We start from the raw sequence: 25319 nt of genomic DNA on the forward strand, positions 1-25319 counted from the left end.
AAGTGGCAAAATGATTAGAAGAAAGGTCTGAATTCAAAGTCTGAGCATACAACTGCTACATACACTGGTATGGTGTATTATAATTGAGAATAGCTGCAGGCAAAAAGAAATACTTGAAGTCAGAAACCCTTATTTGTTGATGTGTACTCAGTGCCTGATATAGCATCAAATATATCACAAAATCCTCAAAAATTATTTCTTATTTGATTTGCAAAGTTAGTGCTATACTTATGAAATAATTAAGCATCTAATAAACAGAATTAATGATGACAACAAAATGATGTGTGGTAAGGCAAAGACTGATTCCCATTTGCCCTAACAGAAGCCACAGCTGAGTTTAAAAATTTCACAAGATCACACAGAAGAGCACTGTTTGCATCCTGTTAAAAGCAACAGGCAAAGAGAATTTATAAATTACATTAAGAACACATTCCTTGCTAAGAACACTTAGCCACAGATATATGAGCCCAAGCTTTTTGTGTTTCATTTTGGATTCACATTTTAGTAAAATGTACTGGTGCTATTTAAATGTGTATGTGTGTGTGTATATATATATTGTTCGAAATATCTTACAATCCAATTTTTATGCCCATTTTTTTCATCAATTTTTCACTTTATTTCCCTTTTAAAATCTATTCATGGTAATCTATTTTTAACTAAAATCTAAAAACATCTTCTCATGACTTCTACCCATAATGATACCAAAACAGAATTTTATGAAGATAAAACAAAGTAGAATACCACAATATTAAAGCTGTAACTTATTGAATACCAGTTATATATCAGGGGCTGTCATGCATTATCCCGAATCCTCAAAATAGTCTGGTAAATTAATTAATATTCACATTGTCCATGTGATAAAGTAAGCTTGAAAAAGTGACTAAGTGACTAAGAAGCTCAAGCATACAATCAATGTGAAGTGCTAAAGTTGTGATTTAAACCTGGGTCAATGTGGCTCCAATGCTTTTCATCTTCCCAATTGCTTCAAACTACCTGTGAGATGGACATGTGCTTTTATGTAGTTTTCACAGAACCATATTCTATAAATTATACAATGAGCTGGTAAGACAAGAAGGGTTAATATATACATAAGTTACATGATACACATAGAGACATAAAAATAAATATAAAGGAAATCTGAAAGATTAGAAAAACAGCATGGGTAATGTGGCGTACCTGGTCACAGTCATCATATGGTTTTCATAAAATTCTGGTTTATATGGTCTTTATGTCTTACCCTATCACAAGAACTACTTTAAGATTAGTATGAGGTCTTTATTTAAAAAAATAATGCATCTTCTGAAAATAAAGCTTATTTTTCAAAAAGTAAATTTAGTGCATGTTGTTTGTAAAAATCCTGGAAAAGGTAGAAACTATTCACCAAAACATTAATAGCTCTGTTTAAAAGCTAACAAAATTTTCTCTTTTATGTAATATGCATGTATGAATATACTTTTAACAGAACTAAGTTATAAATAAGTGCCCTCTGTTTCTTTTAACATTGAGTTTAGTTTTATGCTTATTAACTATTCTTCAGAAATGTTTTAATTATTGCACAATGTTTTATAGTATAAGTGTGTCGTAATTTAACAATTATCTTACTGTTCAGTTAATTATCTTGCCATAGGGGTAACCTTTGTATTTATATACAAAAGTAGATATTTTATTAGACTACCTCATATTTTAACATTTAACAATCTATAGACATACAATATGCATCATATTTTCCATGTAGATCTCTCCTTAGACTACTTCATATTGTAATTAACATTTTAAAATTTGTAGACATACATCTTTGTATCTTATTTCTCATTTTCAATGTTCACCTACAATTTTTTTGTGGAATAATTTGATTTTTTTAATCTTTTATTTGTTTGGTACAGTGTCTCACTACGCAGCTCAGATTCCTAGTGGTCCCCGTCTCAGCCTCCCCTGTTCTGGGATTACAGGCGTGCACTACCACGTCCAGTTTCAGTGGCCAGCTCAGCATGGGGCCTGCATGGAATATGGTACCAAGGGTTGAACCCAGGTCCTTGTGCTTGCCAGGCAGGCTCTTAGATCACCAAGTTATCTCCCTGGCCCCAATAGTTTGATATTTTAAGCATTTATGTTTTGTTTAATACTGCCACTTAGATGTACACATATTCATAATATATTTCACTAAATATACTTTTTGACTGAAGAAACACAGTGTTATAAATAAGAATCCACACTGAAATTATTTGTTCTTTCGTGTTATGAGAAACCAAAGATAAATGATGTGTAATCATTGGTATATACTGTTCTTATTAAGGTAACAGACATGATTGTTTTTGTTGATGCGTTTGCTTTTATTTTAATTTTATGTATTTGGTACAGGGTCTCACTACGAAGCTTGGACTGGGAGTGATCCTCCTATTTCAGCTTCCCCAGCAGTGGCATTACAGGCGTGCACCACCACACCTGGTCTTGGTGGTGGGCTGGGTGCACTCAGGGTGGCCAGGAAGGCATGTTGTACTAGGGATAGAAGCCAGGTCCTTGCACTTGCCTAGGCAGGCACTTAGACAACCGCGTTATCTTGGTGGCCTCCTATGTTTGCTTTTTGAATGCACTTGGTATTGATCAAGAAGATAAGGGGCCAGGGAGATAGCTCAGTGGCATAAGCACTTGCCTGTTAAGTATGAGGTCCTAAGTTTGATTCCCAGTAACAACAACAAAAAATAAGTTTATTTAAGAATTCTTATGTTTTATTAATTATTTATTTGGTCTCGCTACACAGCTCAGACTGAATATATATGTATATATCATTACATGAATAACTATGAAATAATTATAAATAATGATAAACTATGAAAAAGCTTAAGAGCCACAATGGATCTACAGTTACTATAGTTTCAGGAAAAGTGAATTCTTTTTCTAATTACATCTATTGGTACATTTAGGTATACATAATGATCACATTTACCATAGGGATTTGGACTTGTACATGATATAACTTGATTTTTTTCCCCATTCACCTACTCTGCCTTCAACCTCTGTTGTCCTCTATTTATAAAAGCTTTTGGCATGAGCCTGTAATCCCAGTACTCAGGAGGCTGAGGCAGAAGGATGTGGTGAGTTGGAAGCAGCCTAGGCTACATAAAATTCAAGGCCAACCTGAACTGCATAGCAACACCCTGTCTCAAACGAACAGCTCTGTGTTCATTTTTTCCTTTTTTTTTCTTTCCTCTCAATCCTTTCCCTATCATCCACTCTAGATTCCCTCCCCATTTAAACATTTTCTTTCTGCTTCACAATATGTGTTACACATTTTGGTCCTTATTTACACTCTTGGTTTCTCACACCAGAAAAATGTAGTAATTACATGGTGTCCGATTTACTTCACTTCAGTATGGTCTAAAAGGGCATCCTTTTGGCTAGAAATATCTCAGGCTTATCTCTTATGGCAGAGCAGTCAAACAAGTGTTTAGTATATATAGTATTTAGTATAGGGTCTACAGGGTCTCACTATGTAGATGGGACTCACAGTGATTGTTTTCAGCCAAGTGCTGGAATTACAGCCGTGCACCACCATGCCCAGTCTCAATCGCAGTCTCAGCTTGCCATGGGGTCCGGGCTGGCACCACAGGCCAGGCCGGGGATTGAACCACAGCCACTGCGCTCTGCCTAAACAGGAGTGTTAGTTCACTGAGCTATTTGGCTGGTCCAAACAAGTGTAATCTCTTTCTTTTCTTTTTTTTTTTTTTTTGTATTTTAGGACAGGGTCTACAGGGTCTCACTGTGTAGATTGGACTCCTAGTGATCCTCCTACTCACAGCCTCCCAAGTGCTGGGATTACAGGTGCGCGACATCACACCAAGTCTCTATTACTGCCTTAGTGGACCCTGGGGGCGGAGCCTGCACAACAGGCCTAGGGATCCAACTCTAGGCCCCTGCATCTGCCTAAGAAGGCGCTGTAATCCACTGAGCTAATTGGTCGGCCCTTTAACAAGTGTAGTCTTAAGCAATTCACTATTTACATTTTTCTGAAAGTTCACCACAAACTTGCAAAGATGGGATTAGGAGAGTATGCCAAAATTGGAGGCTAAACATATGATGTCATAATAATAATTTTCTCTAATATATCAAGGAAAATAGAATAGGCCTTTTTTAAAATAAGTGAAATATGTGAACTAAGGATATATTTTGAAAAATATTTAGATTTTCATTTTGTATCATTTTGTGGTGGGTGTTTGTAGATCGCTTTGTTTCAGAAAAACTATATAACACTGTTATTTTTTTATTTTTGATTTTTGATACTGGGGATCGAACTCAGGATCCTGCACCTGCCAAGCAGGCACTAACTGCTCTGTTCTTTTTATCCCGTTAGGCAGCTATTAGATTACATTGAATAATTTTTTTATATATTTAAAATTTACTAAAATAACATTTTGTTATTAGTGATAAATACATGGTTAATAAGAATAAAGGCAACCTATTTGTTTTTTTTTTTTTATTTTATACATGATTCAAGTTGCTCAATCACAGGAAACACTTAAGAATATATGAATTAATAAATTTTTAAAGCATATGCTTAGTTATATAAAAGTTAAACAGTAAATATTTTGGTCTAATGAGTTCCTAACAAGAGATAAATAGGCTCTGCAGATTTACTAAATTATCCAACTACTTTTACAAGACATATGGAAAGTTAAATTTGTGTTTCTTCAAATAAATGTACTGTGTGTGTGTGAGAGAGAGAGACAGAGAGGGGGGGAGAGAGAGGGGTCAGGAACTCTCAAGTTGCTCTAAACCTATATTTGAGTTATTTATTTTTTAACATATTATTAATTTTCCTTCAAATATATTACTTTCATATTTCAATGTGAAACACAGAAACTTTCTACTAGTTTAACATTAACATCTGGCATTCAGTTGAAATATTTATTTATTATTACCTTGGATACGTTTTTATAATAATGTTTATTTCTATTTATTACATGAATATTTTTGAAAATAGGCTATAATAATTCATCAAACCTCTGCAATAAAATTCCCAAATTCTTTCATATACATAAACCAGTTTAAGTCACTTGGAAAGCAGACTTATAGTCTCAGACTAATAGTATCAGTATTTCTTAAAATTATTCTAAAATATGTATAAATTTTAAGTAACCTCTCAAATGCCTCTGAATGCTAATGTCTATTATTTTATGAAATTCATCTTCCTTGACACACAAAAACAGTGGGAAGGAGAGAGCCACAGGGGCTTACACGATGAAGATCACAGACTAGAATTCCTTGATCAGATCTGTGACAAATCAGATATGGTGAAAAATTTTCTCCTTACAAAAGCCTGTGAGAAAAGACAAGACTCTAGAATATATGTAAGACAGTGACTTATAGCATTTAACTGTGGCAACCTTTAATTTTAATCTCAGAGAAAACATCTCTATCATTATCAGATGTCAACTTATTAATTGCACAAAACAGATTTTTGAGTCAAATGCAGGTTCCCATTGGCAATGAATATATGACTCTCTTCATACAAAGGAGAAGTATTTCCTCTCAACAAGCTAAAACAATAAGTGGTATTTGAACTGCTGGTTGAAAGGTAGAGGCACTGGTAATCATTATTTCCCCTTGTTTGTTCAGCCCTTCCAACAAAACAAACAACCTTTTTGTGATTGGATTGACATGGTGTTAACAATGCATTTAATGCCCAAATCAGTATGAATACAGGTAAAGCTCTTGCTAATACCAGTACCAGGATGTTAAAGCCACCTATTTTCTAACCAGCCAAAAAAAAAAAACGACAGAGCTTGCCCTCCTTTGGCAAATAAGGCAATGCGCTAGTATGCACCAAGACACTTCACATCATATAAAAACCTCCCTATGATTCTCCAGCCCTTATGTTAACACTCAGTACTATACCTGCTGCCTTTTCAGCAATTTTAGCTTCCACTGATTTTTCTTGGAGTTCCAGTTTAAGCTTTAATTTTCTCTGTTCTTTATTTTCTCTAATCAATTTTTCTTGAAGCTAAAACACATTGAAAAACATGTTAATTTTATCTCACAAACATCTTCCACAAATATAATTCCAAAGCAAAATTTTGTTTTTTCCTAAACACTAGTGTAACCATTGTAAAAATTACATTGAGTTGCCTAAATATATTAAATTCAAGTGAAAAAATTAAAGTTGCAAAATATTTTATAAAGCAATTTATATTTTTAAGGATATGGAAATTATAAAAACAAACTTAAAAGGATACTAGTAAAAATCACTACAAAACAATCTCATCTATTCTTTTGTTTTAAAACAAAACATTAGAAGGCATTCTCCTAATAAAGTAACTGAAAGCATATTTTACAGCTCTTAGTAATTCTAATATTTTGAAACAAAATGAATAAAGATATTCATCTTAATATCTGATACAAATCTTCTTTGGTCAATGTTATCGCATGGTATTCCATTTAAATTGGCACTGGCATCTGACTCATAATTGGCATGTAATAACTGCTAACTGAAAGTACAGAAAATGTCTCATGCCCTCATACAGAATGCTTCCAATTTTTAAAAAATTCTTTCCTAGGCTTTTATCATTTGTTTTGTTTTTCTACAGACATGATCAACATTCCTAACATCATGCTTCTGTTTAATAAAATTGCATCAAACAATAAGAATAATAAAATCCAGAAAAATAGAATATTGAAATAAGAAAAGTACATGGAGGATTTTTTTAAAAAGGAGGCATACAAAGTGGACGTTATTTAATAAAACTACATAAGGCTCAGAGGAATGTAACTAGAGTAACAATTGGAAAAAAATAATATGGCAAATGAGATTGCACAAAATGCAACAGTACATAACTCAAACTAAATGACAATATCAGCAAGCCTTGCTACTTAAACATTTAATTTCATTCACTATATTACTGTGGTGAAATACAGGACACAGATAGTAACAAAAAAAGTTAAGAAAGAAAAATAAAACCAATGCCTAATATTTTTTATCTTTCATAATGCTTAGGTTTTACAACAGCAACACTTGATTGAGCCTTTTCTGGGGGTAGGTACCCATGGCCCCACAGCTTTATAAATAAGAATAAATAATATTAATTAATTAATTAGAATAAATGATATTACAGATCAGCAGGAGAGGAAAACAAAACAATTTATTTTCACAGCCAACGGATTATACTCTGATGGCAAGGAATGGCAACTGCATAGAGTATACAATAAAAGCTGACTAATGTAGGCCAACAAAGAAAATTTAGGTCAAATGATGAAAGAACATTGCACAATGATCATGCTTCCCACATTATACCTCTTTATTGTTTGTTTTGAGTATATCCAATTCTTTTAGAAGAAATGCTACTGTCTCTTTATTTACATCTGAAGCAACTTGATAAGGAATCATATATTCATAATGTAGATCATTCTTTCTATAGTCCACAATGCTGTAAGAAAGAAAACTAGTAAATATATATTATTTTACAATATACATATTATACTTCAAATGGAAACATTAAATTACTTATGTAAAAGTACCTAATTTTAAATTTCTTTTTATTCCACATCAAGAAAATACTATGATTGATATATAGATAGATAGATAGATAGATAGATAAGTAAATTTCACAAAGAAAAGCCAATGCATGAACCATGACAATTAAGTTTATGGGAGGCATTTAGTAAGTGACCCTTGTAGTTCAGTAAACACTACTCAGAAAAAGCTTTTATAAGCTCTAATAATTACTTCAATTTGTATTTCTGGTTAGGATTCTCATTATAGTTCTCAAAATGAAAACAATAATTGAATAATTTGTAAAATTAGATGAAAAGTATCATATTTACATTATTCAAAACACAAAAAAATGTATTCCTCAGATATTTAAGGACAACTATAATGGTTTTTTAAAACATTTGGTATACTACTTGAGAAAAGAATTAATTCGTAAACAAGTAATATAAAGGAAAAGAGATGGTATATGAAGGCACTGTATTAAATTTATTAGCATAGGTTAATCTTGGAGTCTCAAAAGAGAAATTTCTCAGTGAGACCTCCTGGGGTGGCCACAGCAGCACTACTTACCATTTATCCCTTGAGGCAAACATACTAGAGAAGTCACCACCTGGCATTGGACCAAGCTTACTATTTGTTTTCCCCCTGTGGTCATAAAAACATTTAACCCTTCTTCACTCATTCTGTTTCTACTACCTAAGACATAGCCCATAATTCACCTAGGGAGAAGAACTTACCAATATAGTGTCTACTTTACATGTGATAATATTCATAAATATTCCCAATAATTTTCAAGAAAATAAAAATAGAAATTTATATGAAAGACTCTGCTAAAATAGTATCCTACAAAATATGATTCTGTCCAGACTAAAAAGATAATTAAGTGTTTAAACTGGAACTATAGCTTCACAGCACATGACTAATAATCAAAATACCTTAATCTCATAGATAAAAGTCACAAGTATTTCAAAATTCAAATTCCTTCATGAGAAAGACATGATGTGTGGGTAAAAATGAAATAATTAAGTGAAATAATAGGCAAATAGTGGAGTACAAGGTCCTCTGTAAAGATTTCAGATTCATTTAGATGCACAATGGGGGTTAACCAAACCCAAAACATACCTTTGGGCTTAATTTATCCTAGAAATGTTGCCAGTGTTTGGCTTTGATGAATACTAACCTATTCAAGTCAATCTAACAGTTATTTCCATATTTGTAATGTAAGGTCACAGAAAACAATATCGAACAACGAAGAAACCTTACTGCCTTCCTTCAAACTGACCCTGTGCTTTTCCAGCTAACTATCTGGACACATGTATATCATGGAAATAAGAGAAAATACTAGCAGATTACCTATGTTCACATAAATTAATGGCATGCCAAATTTAGCTCACAACTAAAGGAAGAGAAAGAAGGAAGGGAAAATGTTCTTTCAGTTTTTCCTTTCTATCTCAAAGGCTGACAGCAGTACTCACTTGCACTTCTTAGAAGTCTCAGCATCTGGATCCGGAATGACCACCTGAAAGCTCCTTGGTCTCTGCTCCAGCAGGTCAGTGTTCTCATTTGTGACTTCACTAACTAAGTCACTGGCTTTCTGAATCAAGCTTCTCTCGGAATTCATAGCCAGCTGTTCGTCTAGCTGTGTACTTTTATTTCTCCCCGTAGTGTCTTGTTCAATATTAATGTGAGCTGTACCTATATTTAAACAAACAAAACACATGATATATATTAAAAATTATTCAATAAAATGAATACTATGCAGAAAGAATTACTCTTGTAGCTGGAAACACACTATACTTCTAGTCTTGCTTTTAATGTAATGAAGTAATTTTCCATTTTTATGGTCAAGAAACATTTAGGATAGTGGTCCACACATTGGCTATACACTGTAATAAAGCAAGGAGTTTTTCAAAACCCAAAGCCCACATCAAACCACACAATATCTAAGTTAAAGTTCTGGGAGTGGTGTCTGTTTCATGTCTTTGAAGTTCTCTAGATGATCCTAGCATATACTCACAGGTTTATTGGTATTTATGTCAAGATTTCTCAAAATAGGAAACAATGAGTTATTATAGCACAGAGGTAATATACATGGAACCCTGAGATCAGACCACCTGGGTTAGAATTCCAGCTCTGTCAGGTGCACAATCTTGGGCAAATGATTTGGTCCTTTCATGTAGCAGTTTCCTATTTGTACAATGTATACATAACAGTACTTACCTAGGTGGTTAGGAGAACTGCATTGATACATATAAAGGACTTGGCCTTGTGGCTGACACATCTATAAATATTAGCTATTACTTTGTAGACATCTCCATAATATTAAAATGGGTATAATATAAAATGAATTATTCACAATTCACTTTTATCATCTTATCAGCTATGTTGTACATATGATGATCTCTACTTTATAATGCCTGGCTACCTCACAAAAATTACTTTAAGCTGTACTAGTAACAGCTATCTCAGTCTATAGCTAATGGTATACTAAACTTATTTGGGAGGAATCACATAATATACATGTAAAACCAACAGTCACTAGCAAATTTTAGATCAACAGGCATAAATACTAATTGTAGCTAGTGTTTTGTTAATTCATATATATATATATATATATATATATATATATATATATATATACTTTCCTAACTTTAAAAGCATATGAATATCACCTACTTCTTTTTTTTTTTTTCCAGGACTGGGCCTTGCTATGCAGGGTAGGCTGGCCTTGAACTCAGTAAAGTGGCCTTGAACTCATGGTGATCATCCTGCCTCAGCCTCTGAAACGCTGGGATTATAGGTGTGTGCCACCACCTGGCCCACCTGCATTTTAGTGATACTTTCTTGAACCTCGGAAATTTAAAAGTTTTTCATGCAGGAGAGTTATTCTAGAATACAAGCATACAAGTGCATTTATAAATACATGATCTTACAAAAATATTCTGAATAAATTATTTGTGTTTGTTTTAGGCAGTCAAAAGGTTCAAGTGCAGAAATGATTCTTATTGATAACTAGAAGTTAGCTCATAAATCTTTTGGGAAAATCACTCTTTATTTCCCTTTCAGAAAATGAAACAGAAGAGAAAATGTACAATCACAACTACATACCATGCGTTAACCATGATACTTCAACAGCATATGCTGTTTAATCCTTATAGGAACAGAAATTATATATCTAAAGCTAGTTTTTGACACTTCAAATTTATTACTTGTTTTTCTTTAGATCTTCAGTCACCATCCTACTTTTCTAGGACTGGCCTTAAAATCTGAATGAAGGAGTCTTATAAATGAACATTAAGAAAATTCTTCATAGTATTACTTCATAACAAAAATCCTTTCCAACATCATCATTCATCTTTGTAAGTAACTCAAATTAAAAATATGTTAGTTACTTAAAAGTCAAAATAACAAACATTCTCCCCAGTAACATAAAAAATTTTTGTGGCCTATACTATTCTCCATCATGAGTTACAAGGATCTTCAGAAAGGAAACAGGATGATCCAGGAACACTGCCAACCATGAGAGTCACCAGCTCCACACCGACTACTTCAGTCCTGAATCTCTAACTCATCTGAAATCATACTTAATATTACCTGCAATTCATTCCGTGCTCTTATGTCTGCATTACTAGGTCTAGATCAGTATTTTTCTCCTTTCATTGTTTTACTCCTAAACTTCTGGTATTTATCCCATCCCTGATTTCTGTACTTGCTATGTGCTTACTAATTTTATAGCTCTCCTTCTTCATGTTTAACCTATCCTAATGTCATATTTTGTAAGCCTCTGAACTCTTGGTAAATCATGGTAACCTCACCTGTAACAGGACTATCTTCTCCAAATTCTTAGGGCAGATGTGTACCTTTTCCAGTAAGAGGACTCTTTGTTGATCCCTCATGAATCTTAATAATTATAGCCCCTTTAAGTGGTATTAAAATAAACTTAGAAATTCTGACAGTTTTCCAAATTTTAAGTCTAAAACATTTCAAATGTTAATATTTTAAATAATCAACATTGGGTGACTTGGCTCCATTTATGGGTATTTCAAATTTTTCTTAGTAGTAAAAGATTCTGAGTCCAAATCTGACGGGATCCTCACACATATGAATCTTTTTCTGGAAATCAGACCATTTGTACCCTTCTAATGAGAATTTAGAGTAAACGATATTGAGTTATGAAAATATCTCACCTTTCTGTCTTTTATTCTGTTTTAAGCAACTATTTTGGCAAGGAGGATTCCAGCAAATTACTTTTCAATTCTTAAAAGGCTTTCTGTGCTCTTCCTCTCCATACTGCATTAGCATACATCAGTGCTCAATCACTTGTACAGCAAGTCTGATCTTTCTAATTAATATTTCTATTTAATGATTTTCTGATCATACAGGGAGCCTGTATGACATTACATTCCCGGTGGCAGAAGAAAGACAAATATAAATAAATAACAGACAATTCCAGTAAAGATTATAGAATACATACAGGATGGCCTACTGACGTAATGATTTGAACCCAATGTAGTAATAGAGCTACAAAGCATGTAAAATGTCAAACATACTCAGACTCAACTGAAAACTCTAGGAAGACGTTGCAAAGGAATTTGCTTTAAAAAGGACAAGTAATAATATGTAAAAAAATGAATTGCAAAAGGGCTAGTCTTCTAAAGAAAAGTTGGACAAACTAATATGAGAACAGGAATAAGAATCAGTACAGAGAAGAAAAGATTCAGAAAATACAAGATATTTCTCTTACTGTAATGACAAAATAGAGAATGAAAATTCCTAAAGCAAGTAACAGGTCAGGACAAAGTCTACGGCATAGTTCACTGGGAAATGGATTAATGAAACAGAGGAAGAAGGTATTTGGAGAGGAAGAAATTGAGGGACCACTTCTGAAACACCAAATGATCCATAAAAAATGGCAAGAAAGTGACAAAAAAAATGGATGCCCAATGCACAAATTCTCAGTAACAAAAGTTACACTACAGAAAGACAGAACTGATGGAAAAGCTGACAAAACCTGATGGCAGAATAATAGTCTTCTCTTTACCTTTTAATTTCTGAAACTGTCTTTCTCAAAGTTGTGAAACAAGTACTAAAAATTCCTGTATACCTTTAACCCAGTTTCCCTTAAACACTAACACTTTAGCACACTTCTTTCATTATTTGTTTCTATTTATATATACACATTTATTTCTTAAATACTCAAGAGTAAGCTATAGGCACAATGTACTTTGACTTTTGAGGACAAATTTTAAGATCTTGTATTTTGACAATTTTTCTTTCCCTTATTCAAAGCCCAACTAAATTTCTGGATTAGTTCCTTCTCCAACTAAGAAAAGAGAGTACCACTTATTAACTCTAAATTCGGTCTCTAATAATTGTCCTTAACCTCTCTAGCCCAAGATAAAGATCTGTATGAAGTGATAATAGGATGAAGTTAACAAAAGCTTTAGGTGAGCTACTTGGTACTGCCCACCAATTTTGAAAGACATTCATTTCAAAACATAAACAGAAAAGCTAACATAATGCCAAAAAAGCAAAGTTATAAAACTACTTTGCATACTAGTTGATTATAAGATAAATATTAAACAAATAAACCATTCACTTCTGATTCAAACTCATCTCTATGCAGATGAATACTTAAAGCTAAAATTTTATTCACATCTCTCCTTCTCTATCGCTGTCTAAAATAAAAACTCTAGTAATCCACATCAGCGTTTAATCAATGTCATTGTTAACTGTTCTATCATTATGACTGAATTAATATTTAAATTCATTTCTCCACATGGAATTAGAGAATAAATTAATCTCTTTATAAGTAATAAACATATGAAGTCTGATGTTCTTTTCTCAGACTTAAAAGGAAGTATTTTACGACTATTCTCTATCTCTTTATTTGCTATTCTGGAATACACTTTTATATGGGCATAGGAATTTGTCAATGTCAAAGAAATATATTTCCCAATTTTTGCTGTTACTGTCTAACGCTATCATTACCAGATAAAGGTACCTCACATTATCAATAAATAATACTACAGAGAACCACAATGCCTCTAAAATGCCACCTAGAGCTATTTCTAGAAACAGTTTATGTATCTGGGCAAGTCAAGTGGATTTGGTGAAGATTTTTGAAATCTTAATACTGATAGTGTGTGTTGGTTAGCTGCATTATATGCTTTGAATACTTTGTATCAATCTTGCTAGTAACTTTCACAATTTTCTTGAAACAGCCTGGCTCTTTTGCTTTATTTCTGGAACTGTCAGTATTACCAACAATCTCAAGCTATTCTTCAATCTTCAATTCATTTGGTCTAGAAAATTAATAGTACTATGATAGCATTTTGTATCCTAGAAAAGGCTTTGTAATTCCTTTTAAGTTCATTTCTCCAGATAATTACACATCAATGTAAAATATAATCAGTTAAATTGATGCTACCTCAGAAATAATGCTGCCTAACCAAAATTACTATTATTTCATAAGTATTCTACAGAAGTGAGGAGGTGGCTAGAATCAAACAGAGATTCTTAGACGCTGGGAAATTCTGTTCTGTCTGGCTTTGTAAATAGTTTGTGACAACTGGTATCTGTGTAAACGGATTTGATGTTCCCCTGGGGGGGGGGTGTCAATACTGTTTACAGAGCTGTTTCTTCAGAGTGGTTGAGCTAGAATTGTCTCTAGGGATCCTCTGGAGTTACTCAGAATAGCAACATCGCAGCCACCTGAGAGCTTTGGGACAAGAAGAGACACTAGGACAGAAGGAGGAAATACATTCAAATAAATGAATCTCTTACCTCTTACAGGTGCTCTTTAGGCACATTTACATCTAAAATGAACTACAATGGAGGCAATTTTTTAATGTTGCTTTCTGATCCATGTTAATACAACTGGTCCTCACTTCCATTAATTGCATCTTTTGTGGCGGGTATAGGTTAGGAAAAGGAGTTATTACTTAAGCCTTGTTTTCTGACTTTATAAACCTAAAAAGGACAAAAGCCTTGACTTTACTTGCTTTTCTTTCCCAGATTGTCTATCAATATATGTACTGTTCTTACACTGTAAGTGGTGTGATGACTGAATTATATACTCATCCTACATCTTAAAAGATGTCTTTTTGAAGGGTTAAGGAGTCTTTAAAAATATATATATTAGTTTCAAAATAATAATATTAACTAATGGCTCTTAATGATGCTTACCAATTCTTTAAGCAACATAAATATATTACCAACTATGTAACTATCTGCATATATGTAAAAATACTGTATTTCTTTTGATAAATATCACTATCCTTTTTGTGAAGCAGAGGGTTTGCTTTTCACATAGATGCATACTTTTAATGCTTTTAAAATAAAATAGAAAACCACAAGCACATCAGAAATTTCTGTCATAATACACTAGTTTACTACTACTACAAATGTGAATAAGAGAAGTTGATCATCTAGGGATTATAAGTACAATAATCATTGATGTATTTACTTTCCAAGGATAACTACAATATACAGATTCTGAACACAAATTGTAGGGTTTGAATTCTAACTATGATACAGCTCTACAATCTTTAGCAAATTAAACTTTCATCAATTTCCCAGTCAATACAAAGTACAAAATAAAGCATCCACCTCAAAAGACAGTTGCAAGGTGGATGATTCTAGAAATCTGCGGGAAAGGTATCAGCACAATATACATTCTCAATAAACATTAGCTAATATCTTTAAATGTGCTTTGCTAAAAGTTTATCTTTTGATTTTTTATGCCATTCCATGAAATAAATATCACCATCTTGGAATCATATACAACCTCCAATTCAAAATTAATTATACATTAATTTAATTTCTCTCAAATATTAAGAATAAAAGCAAAAATAACATGTACTGTTGTGGTTATTATTCTAGTTTCCACATATTGAAAATGTTTCCTAATCAAATTTATTTCATAGTCTGTGGCTAGCATATAGTTATACAGCTAAAGTCAGTAGGACTATTCTAACCAACCATATTGTTATTAATACATGTGATTTTTTTTCAGGAAATATTCATAGCTATTTGGACAACAATCCTTCAGACAAATCAATATATTCTATAATGCTTTCTTATAAAACTATTCAGGAGACACAGAAAAAAAGGAAATTTTTAAAAAAGGTTAATTCAGGCTAATTAACTCAATGAGAAGAAACAAATAGGAAATTCTTAAGGTTAAAAGTTGAAATTAATATGTGATCGTTCAATAAAGTTTGTATCAGATTATAAGACTAACAAGTAATATTGCTTTGAAATTTAGAGATTCTGACATAATGAAAGATCCTGAAAGAAAATTCAATCTCAAAGAAAGTACATTTCTGTAAACTAAATTTCATCACAGGAAAATAGGAAATTTAAATAACATTTCTGTAGCATAATTTTAGCACTCTTTATATTGGTACACGAGACTAATTACAATCAGGATCATAGCAAGCACATCATAAGCTCTTATCCTTCATAGAATCAAATTGGGGAGCGACAGGAAATGAGGTAATATGGGGGCTTTTGTCTTTAAAAAAAAAAAAAAGCAAACTTGCTACTTGGAGACAGTATACTAACTCTCAGGACTTTTTCATTTCTTGGTTTCAACAGCCATTAGAGACAAAAACCTTATAATTTTCAATTTGTCTGCATACTTCATGCCCTTTTCATAGGTTTTACATAAAAGTGCCAATATACTTTTAAATTATCTCCATGTACAGCAAAAATGAAATTGTAAGAGACTTTTGTTTTGTATATATTTGAATTCCATCACTAAATTAATAACATGTGGTTGATGCATTATAAAAAATAATTACATAGAGGTAGCCTCACAGCTTATTTCTTTTCATCTGTTTGTCTCCCCTTCTAGTTTATAAGATCCCTTTATTTTCATCTTCCCACAGAGCAAAAAATGCAGTAGATATATTACTTTTTTAAATTCACTAAAATTAAATGAACTAATGAAAAGAAAAACTATTTGAAAGATATATGGAAAGTAAACATACTTCAAAACTGAAAACGATATTAATACTTATTAGGTGCTGATAAGATGTCGCATGCTGAGAAGGATGTTAAAGAAATTTACAAATGCATTTGTTCTGAGAAGATAAAAAGAGTAATACTTAAGAAGTAAACAAAAGGTGGTGGCAGAATGAAAATGGTCTCAGTAATATTGGCACTATCCGAGATGTATTTTCCAAGCTACTTACATAACTTTGAATTTTCTAGTAAACATACTAGATAAGAAATAAAAACTAGTTAGTAACTGCATCATCGTATTATCTCAACAGGATATAAAAAATAATTTTGAGAGATATTACATTACTTTTAGTACTGTATTTATAGCATATCTCAGGTAGAACCAGTCACGCTTTAAATGTCTGACAGTCACGTGTGGCTAGTGGTTCCATAGAGAGCACAGGTAAACAGTCTCATATAGTTCTAATAAATACATTGCACATACATTGAGGGGAATTAAAAACACAGTAGAGAGTAGCGCCTATATGTAGATACAAGATGTTGAAATAGCTTTTAGGAAGGTTTATAAAGCCAGAAAATCGTAAGACCTGTTAACATCATATAACTTATTCATTTGGATATTTTCATTAGAGAAAATAAGTTGCATCCTTTATCTTCCTATATGTATATATAGTTTTATCTATGTGTATTCAAATAAACAAAAATGGCACAAAGAAGAAGTGATGTTATTTTACTTCTGATTATTATAGCCAATTGACACTGTACAATGTTTCAAATTATTCATTGGCTATTCATGGAAGTTGCTGGACTTTTGTTGTTTATTGTTAAAAAATATGTAAGGCGAAGCTATGACACAAATTTTTTAAAAGCTTTTGTTTTATAAAGTCTGAAATAATGAGTACATCAATATTTGTTCTACTGGAAAAAAATTCAGACTTTTTCATAAAAACTATTTAAAATATATACATACTTGTGTAATTAATCATAATGTTTAACATTTTCAACTTCAACATTCTTTATCATATTAAGGTAATGAGCACAATAATATAGTGTGATCTCCTAAGGGTTAGGCTAATTACTTATAAATACACAAAATAAAGTTTATAAAACTTGTACACCTTATTGAAAACATTAAAATATTATTTAGTCTAAAATAATTGTGGAAACTACCCTAAAATTTGATTTATTAAATAAAAAACAGTAAATTTTATTATTTTTCTTTCCCAGTGATATGAGCTACTTGGCCATTAGCAATAAATTTCTAATCTTTTTAGCCTTTTTAAAATTTTCCTAAAGAAATAACTTATATAAGGTAACTAAAGACAAATGAACTAAGTATAAATCTTTGCAATTGCATATAAAATAGGTTTAATAACCATGTAGTTTTTGTTAAGGTACAAACATACCCCAATTATCTACGAACTTAACAATTTCATAAATCATTTATGGAAGACAAATTTTCCCATAATACATGTAAAGAGAAAGAATAGACTTTGCTCATACAAGCTATTCATTTTGTTTAAGAATATTTTTAGATTTGGAAAACAAAATAGAAGAATCACCAGTCAGACACTAAGTGGGAATCACTAAAACAATGTTAGTTCTAATGGATGGGTGATTGTGTCTAGTCTTTTGAAACTTTGAAGTATAGGTAAGTCTTGATCACACAAATTAATAAATCCTAAAGCTGGAGTTAACAATAACCATTACACCCAAATTCTGCAGCTTAGCCCAACCAATTTTTCAAAAGGTCAGGTTGTGAACTGGAGAAGATCAGGGAGGTCCACTGCATAGCTTTGTTGCCAGGCATCTCTCCTCTGGATTGTTGCAGGCATTTATTAGTATTCGTCAGCAGACTCAACAAAGCAAACAAGAAATTCAAGCACGAATAATAAAATGAAATGCTGCTATATAACCCTTTGTCATTCAGCAAATATGGGACTTTTTAGCTACATTGTTCCTAAACCTGGGTTACTACTTTAATTTTTCTCCACAGTGCTGACTGAATGACTATGCATGTGTGTTAAATGCAGAGCTCCCCTAACAACTGCAGAACTGCCATTTAATCTGTTGGTAGATGGACCATTTCCTGTGGGAACCCTAGCTATGATTTCCAGATCCACCAAATAAATCTCAGATTAAGATTCCAAATGAAACCTGCCTTTGGCAGATAAAAAATGTCAAGATGGATATAAACAGTAAAATTATAAATTATCTAGGTGTTGCATGACAAACCAATGCTCAATTTTTTTGTTGACATGTGCCCAGATATCAAAACTATATGAGACATTCATCAAATGTCACACTTTCATAATATTGGAGGCATCATTAAAACTGTTTGACTAAGGACCTCAAAGTGTTTAAGCAGTAGCTCAAAAGTATATTTGTGCAAAGTAGAAGAATAAATTTACATATCAGCAGCAGCTCATAAGGGATGGGTAAATATTCTGTTTATCTCTCATTGTAATTCAGGTTATTTTAAATACAAGGTTTTTGGAAATTATTATACTCTATATGGCATCATTACATAACTTTCTATGCAAATGATATATTTTATTCAAATTTACCATAGGTCCACACTACAAAAACACAAGGGTAAAAGGAGAAGGTACGAAAGCTACTTCATTAACTGTGACTGCTAAACAAGTATCTTGTTAGTCAGTTACCCTCTAGCATCATCAGACCCTGGCTAAGAGTTGGCACTTTAAACTTTTTAAGAAAAGCATTAAGTACTTGAGATTAAAAAAAAAAAAAAGCCTCAGAAAAGTAAATTTGTTTTTTGATAATGTGTTCATTTCAAATGACTTGGGGGAGGGGCAGAGATACTTTAAAGACAAAATAAGTAATGAAGGGCCAATACAGAACATCTTAGAAAGTAAAAGTCCTAATAGAAATGCAGAGGAAGTGTCTGGTGTTAGTTTCTACTGCGTTCTCAGGAGATTGAGGTCTGCTTTTTAATGAAAATTTTTTTTGTCCTTACCTCTTTACCTGAACTAATGTAATCTTGTCATCCTCTTGAACTCTATACTGGCTGATTATAAAATATGGACGATGAACGTCTCTGAAAGGAAGAGTCAGCATTGTTGGCCTCTAATCACCGCTTGCTTTTGAACTTCCATTTCTTAAAAGCAACTGAATAAAAGGCTTCAAGGACTTCATATTGTGCAGATTTTGTTTTTATATAGATTTTAAAATCATCTATTTAAAATAAGAATTATTTAACATTATAATTTCTTTACACATATTTTAACTTGACAAAAGAATCTAGAATACTCTATACTTTGTATCTTAGAAATTGAACAGAAAACGAGATCTTAACCTCACACTTGTTGTCTTTCCTATCATATTTCTTTCTTCCGATACCATTGGTTCAAGAAAATTAATGTTAAATAACCCTTACATATCCTAATATGCTTAGAGTTTCTCTTTTATGTATTTTTTTAGTTTTCTAGGACAGAAAGAATATTTAACAAGAAATTTTCTATTTTGTGCTTCACTTAATTATACCATTACACAACAATGTTCAAACTAATGAGCATTGTTAGTGATGTCAATTGAGTTAGGGTATACCAAATTATTAGGTAAAAAGAACAAAATTGCATTAAAATGAAGGATTCAATTATTAATTTCTAAAATACTGAAATAGCAAAAACTTACACACATAGTTTCTATACCACAGATATAATGTGGTCAATATGAACTGACTGATTTTCATTTTTCACCCATTAACATCCTAATTTTTAAGCACTAAAAGCTTATATATAAAATACAGAATGGTCAAAAAGTAAATGTGGAAGTCAAAATACAACTTTTTAAAAAATAACTATTAACTTTTTACCTTACATGATATCAGTATAATTTGATCATTTTTCAAATGACTATCAACTTTACACAAAACCTACAGATAAGATTGGGATCGAGGTGTCCTAGGGATTGAACCTAAAGCCTCATATACACTAATCACACTATATACCGAAGAACTATACTTCCAGCACCCCTCAGTATATTTCAATTTAATTATTTACACTATAATCTACTTAAACAATTCAAAAATTTGAAGTTTCTCTTTGCCTTTTCATATTCCCTGCAAACAAGCAAATCACAAAGAAAAATAGTATTTGAAATTCTCACACAAAGGGAACAATATCCTAGATGATAGAAACTAAAAGTTTGGGTAATTATAGAACAATTCCAAAAGATTTTTATTCTACTATTCCTGATTTACTTATAACAAAAAGAAATGAATAAATATACAGTAAACATATAATTTTTCCATTGAAGAAAAAATTTAAAAGTATTCTATCTTTAAATTAAGAAATTCATAGCAGCCCTCTCTACAGTCCTCTTTATAGGATCAGTTCTGTAAATAGCCTTAATTCAGTCTATATTCCAGTGGATGTAGGTCTCCTACATTAACAAGATGCTAATGTTACTCAGAAATTTATAGGAAATATAGAAAACCAAAACAGTGACATTAAAGCAAAATTCTAATTTCTAGAATATCAATGATTTAGCAATATCATATTAGGATTTGTACTGTAAATACATGTTCTACAAGTGTTCCGGTGTGAAAGACCACAGCCAAAAATGAATGAGAATTTTCTTACAGAGGAACATAGATTTTTTTAAAAAAGAGAATTTAAAATGAAGCAAAATAATTTTGACATATTCAAGTAGATTCATCTACTTAACTTTTTTCATAATTTTCACAAATTTAAAAGGTCTTGCACATTAAAAAAATAGAACCAAAAAGAAATAGAGCTGTTATTTCCTTAAAACAACAACAAAAAAAATAGAATTACAAGTTCTACAAAGAAAAAATCATACCTATAGAACAGAAATAGGGAAAAGGAGGGTCAATTAAAAGAAAAATTTAAAAATTTTATAATTATTGCAATAAAACAGAAGGTCAAAAATGTACTAAGAATTCCACATGAAAAGTTATGGCCTGAAGTTATTTAAAAGACACTCTAAATTTAGGAAAGAAAGGATAAGAAAGAAAAGACAAAAACTGATTCTTTTATCTCACAAACTTATCCCTGATTAAAAATTTATGGCTAGGTTCATGGATTCTAATAAAAATGTATTATAGTAGTATAGGGTGTGGTAAGTGAGGAAGGCTTTGTATATACGGAGTAAGAAGTACACGGAACTTGGTAATGTTCTCTACTTTTGCTGTTAACCTAAAATTGTTCTGAAAATAAATTTTAACACACCACCAAAAAAATCTTAAAAACAAATATATGACATAAACTCATCAAAGTAAAATATAAATGATGACTATCAAAACACAGCTAATAACAAATTCAGCCAGAAAACTGAATTACTCTTAATATTGTTTTTGTTTTTATTCTATTTTTCAACTGAGGCTAAGAGTAGTAGCATAATCATTCATAGCAAGCTTAAAAAATCAGCAGTATTCTAGTACAATAAATTCATTCAAATTAAATTAATTTTTTATTGAGAGAATACAACCTGAGTTATTATTCCAAGAGCATCCTCAGCATTTCCTCAGGAAACAAATCAATCCTTAGTGGTCAACTGACAGGATCCTACTAGTACTCCCTCAAATACTGTAGATGGTCATGTTTGAGAAACTACTAGCACTCTATTAAACTAGGTCCTTTGGAGCTAAATAGTAAACTTAATCAGACCTCATGAGTTTTCCTTTTTTTCTTCTAACCCCTCAAGGGCATACAGAAAACTCTTAAATTCAATCTTAAATTCATAAGTGCCAAAAGGAAAAGGCATCTATTCTGTGATATCACTGGTCTGAAGACTGTTACTACAATTAGAATGTTAATACAGACATTAGATTTTACCCTACATAAATATTACTGAATCTGATTATATTCTATCAAACATATAAATATGGGCTATACTTCTTTGAAAAACCATATTTTAATGATACTCAGTATTATGTTTGCAGAACTAGAAGAACTAAAAAAATGGACTTGCTATTTCCTTCCTCCCTTCAACATAAAATAGTCTATAACAAAGATGTGATTCTACAATCACGTTTTAGTCATAATCAGTATCTAAACGTATAACAGTTATTGGTTAAGAGTGTCTCCTTAGCTGCCTACTCATAAAATATTTATAAATCATGCAATAGCTTCAGTTTTAATTCCATTGGAGAACAACAAGTAAACAAAAGTTAAAAAAGCATACCTTGCACATAGAAAAATGAATGAAACAAAAATAATAAAAGAAGATAATGTTACAGGTCAATATGCCAAGTGAAAATTTAAAAATAAACAGTATTCTAACTCAATAAGAAGCTAAAAGAACAGGAAATTTTTGTAAATTATACTCAGTACAACAATTCCTGAAGCCCATAAAAGTAAGTTATAAAAGATACAGTAATCATCAGTCTAATCCTAAAATAAAGAGAATGAAGATTTCGTTTTATTTAAACTTATGAAGACAAGATTTTAAAAAATATTTAGTAACCTTCAATAAACTACAACATGTAAGGATTCTATTAATACAAGCAGTTCTAGAATGATTTTTTACTTCATTTCATACGAGTAAAAATGATCCTAAGAATTATACTCACTTTAATCTTAAAGAAAAAATCCTGCAATATATGATCCATATCTAAATTTAGATAATATATAAGTGAAGATACTACATGTGTAAAACACATACTAAATATAATGATTCCTGAAAATAACAAATAAATGAAAATTCATAAAATAGTTTTTGTCTAAAGCTTCTTGGGCCTGTTTGATACTCATCATTTCTTAATTTCAATTAATAAGACAATTTAATAGAGTGCAGATTTAAAAATTAATTTTGGTAGGCACAGTAACCTTTTTGAACCTTTCTTAGGGAATACTGACCCCTAAAGGTTTCAAATTTTAAGTGAGTTTCTCCAATGGAAATGTAACTGGTATCCAGTTCTTACCTTTATCTATATAACCGTAACTGTGTACTTATGGCAGACATATTGATCCATAAATAATGCATAAATTATTTTGAAATGATTGTTGTATGGAGAAACCACTAGATCTTGTCTCTGCTAGTAAAAACCACCAAATTTAATATAAGAAACTTAAGATGCTATTCCAAATAGCGACACAAAAAGATTTTTGAATTCCATGCCTCTTTTCTTATATAGTTAAGTAAATAAGTACAGTCATGCTTTTATTTTCCTTTGGGGATTGGTACCAGGATTCCCCAGACACCAAAATCTTCAGATGTTTTAGTCTCGTATACAAAATAATGTAGAATTTGAATGTAATCTACTCACAATCCTTCTGATTACTTCAAATCACCTCTAGATTACCTCAGACCATATAAATGTTGCTTAACTATATTGTTTAGGAAGCACAAGCAAGAAAAAGTCTGTACATGTTCAGTACAGACACAATTTTTTCCGAATACTTTTGGAAAACAACTGGGTGAATTCTCAGACTCAGAACACAAAGTGACAGAAAGGGCAAATATAAATGGCTGAAACAACCAACCACAGGCCAAATTCTTTCTGAGGGGTGACTTTGCATAAAGATAAACTCCCTACTTATTTTATTTTATTTTATTTCTTAAAGCAGACAAAAGAGTAGAAAGATTTCACAAAACAATCTAGTGGAAAGATTGTCAAAACAATGTTCTTCTTAAGAGGTCAGGAGATAGCTGCTCATACACAACAGACATTTATTCACACCCATATTGTTTCTATCAGCTTAAACAAATTTATTCAGGGTTATTTTTAAGCTATTTAAAGAAACTTTGCAGACATCTTTACTCTTAACTACCAACTTTAGCTTTGTATTTTCCAAGATGACAATAATGACAAAGCAATGAAAAATGTAAAGGATTATATCTATCATATTATCTAATTTATCAACTCTTAGCTAAAATATTTTCAGCACTGTTTCTACATAAAGCCTGGAAAAGAATGATTGTTTCAGTACTCTCTATAAAGAAATTTAAGGGAATGTAAAGGCATATTTGTGTAGTACAGGTATTAATTAACTCAATATGCTAAAAATTATGAAATAATATCCAATAACTAATATAAATTATAGATTTATGTAAGATAGAATGAACTATTTTGTGCTTTAAGACAAATCCCATGAACCTTGTTATTATCAAAATGACCACGTAACAGTTTACTGTTGAAAAGCACTCAGAGATACTACATTTACATTTTACTTTGTTTCTTAGTAATGCTTAAGAGCTTGTAATAAAAAGAGTATCCTGTTTCTATTTCCAATGGGAAAAAATGCCTGAATGTATACATTTTCTTAACATGGTTTCAGTCACATTTGCTGAGCTCTGTCTCTTGCAAACTTTGTAGGCGTCTATGTCACAAAACCTGCTTCCGAATCTTCTTTTTGAAATCTTTACTGGTCATCTTACATGTACGAGAAGTATTTCCTCCACAACCCCTATCTCTTTAGGTTATTAAAAAGAATTCCCTTGTCTCCTTAAAGACCTTTTGTTTTCTAATGTGAACAATATGATTTTCACAAGGTGACTTGTCAATAGGGAATGTAAGCAATATGCACAACATTATTTGCTTACTTTTTCTTACTTTATACATAAATTAAACAGAATGCTTTTTGAGCACTTCAAAAGAAGAATGTTTATTTACTTGAATAAATCAAAATAGCTATAAAAATAGCTCCCAATTTCAGACCAATATATTATCACAAATTTGAACCTAAGTAGAGTGAACCAAATTTTAGAGTCATATAATCTATGCATTAAAACCATTAACTGTGTGTTAAAAATCTATTACCTAGCTTACTCAGATATTATATATTGTTGTTTTGTACATAATTCTATCAATTACCTGGATGTTATGGAAAACGAAATACAAACACAGAAATTGGGGGGGGGAAGTACTCAGAAAGCA

At 31.6% G+C, this 25319-nt stretch overlaps 1 protein-coding gene across 8 annotated transcripts in view; it reads right to left on the reverse strand.

The window, feature by feature from the left end:
• The window catches only part of Mipol1 (mirror-image polydactyly 1), a 349459-nt gene that overhangs the window by 284355 nt on the left and 39785 nt on the right, over positions 1-25319 (reverse strand). For all 8 annotated transcript variants that reach the window (XR_002822316.1, XM_023721848.1, XM_023721844.1 and 5 more), the window contains exons 4-6: positions 8959-9178; positions 7286-7418; positions 5893-5998 (exon numbers count right to left, since the gene is read on the reverse strand). Coding sequence is in view for 7 of the 8 variants with exons in the window: in XM_023721848.1 (XP_023577616.1) it covers positions 5893-5998; positions 7286-7418; positions 8959-9178 (459 nt within the window). In the remaining variant the exon portion in view is untranslated. The remainder of the gene's footprint in view (positions 1-5892; positions 5999-7285; positions 7419-8958; positions 9179-25319) is intronic.

Source organism: Octodon degus, unplaced genomic scaffold (assembly GCF_000260255.1).
Source record: "Octodon degus isolate 3935 unplaced genomic scaffold, OctDeg1.0 scaffold00086, whole genome shotgun sequence".
Taxonomy (NCBI): domain Eukaryota; kingdom Metazoa; phylum Chordata; class Mammalia; order Rodentia; family Octodontidae; genus Octodon; species Octodon degus.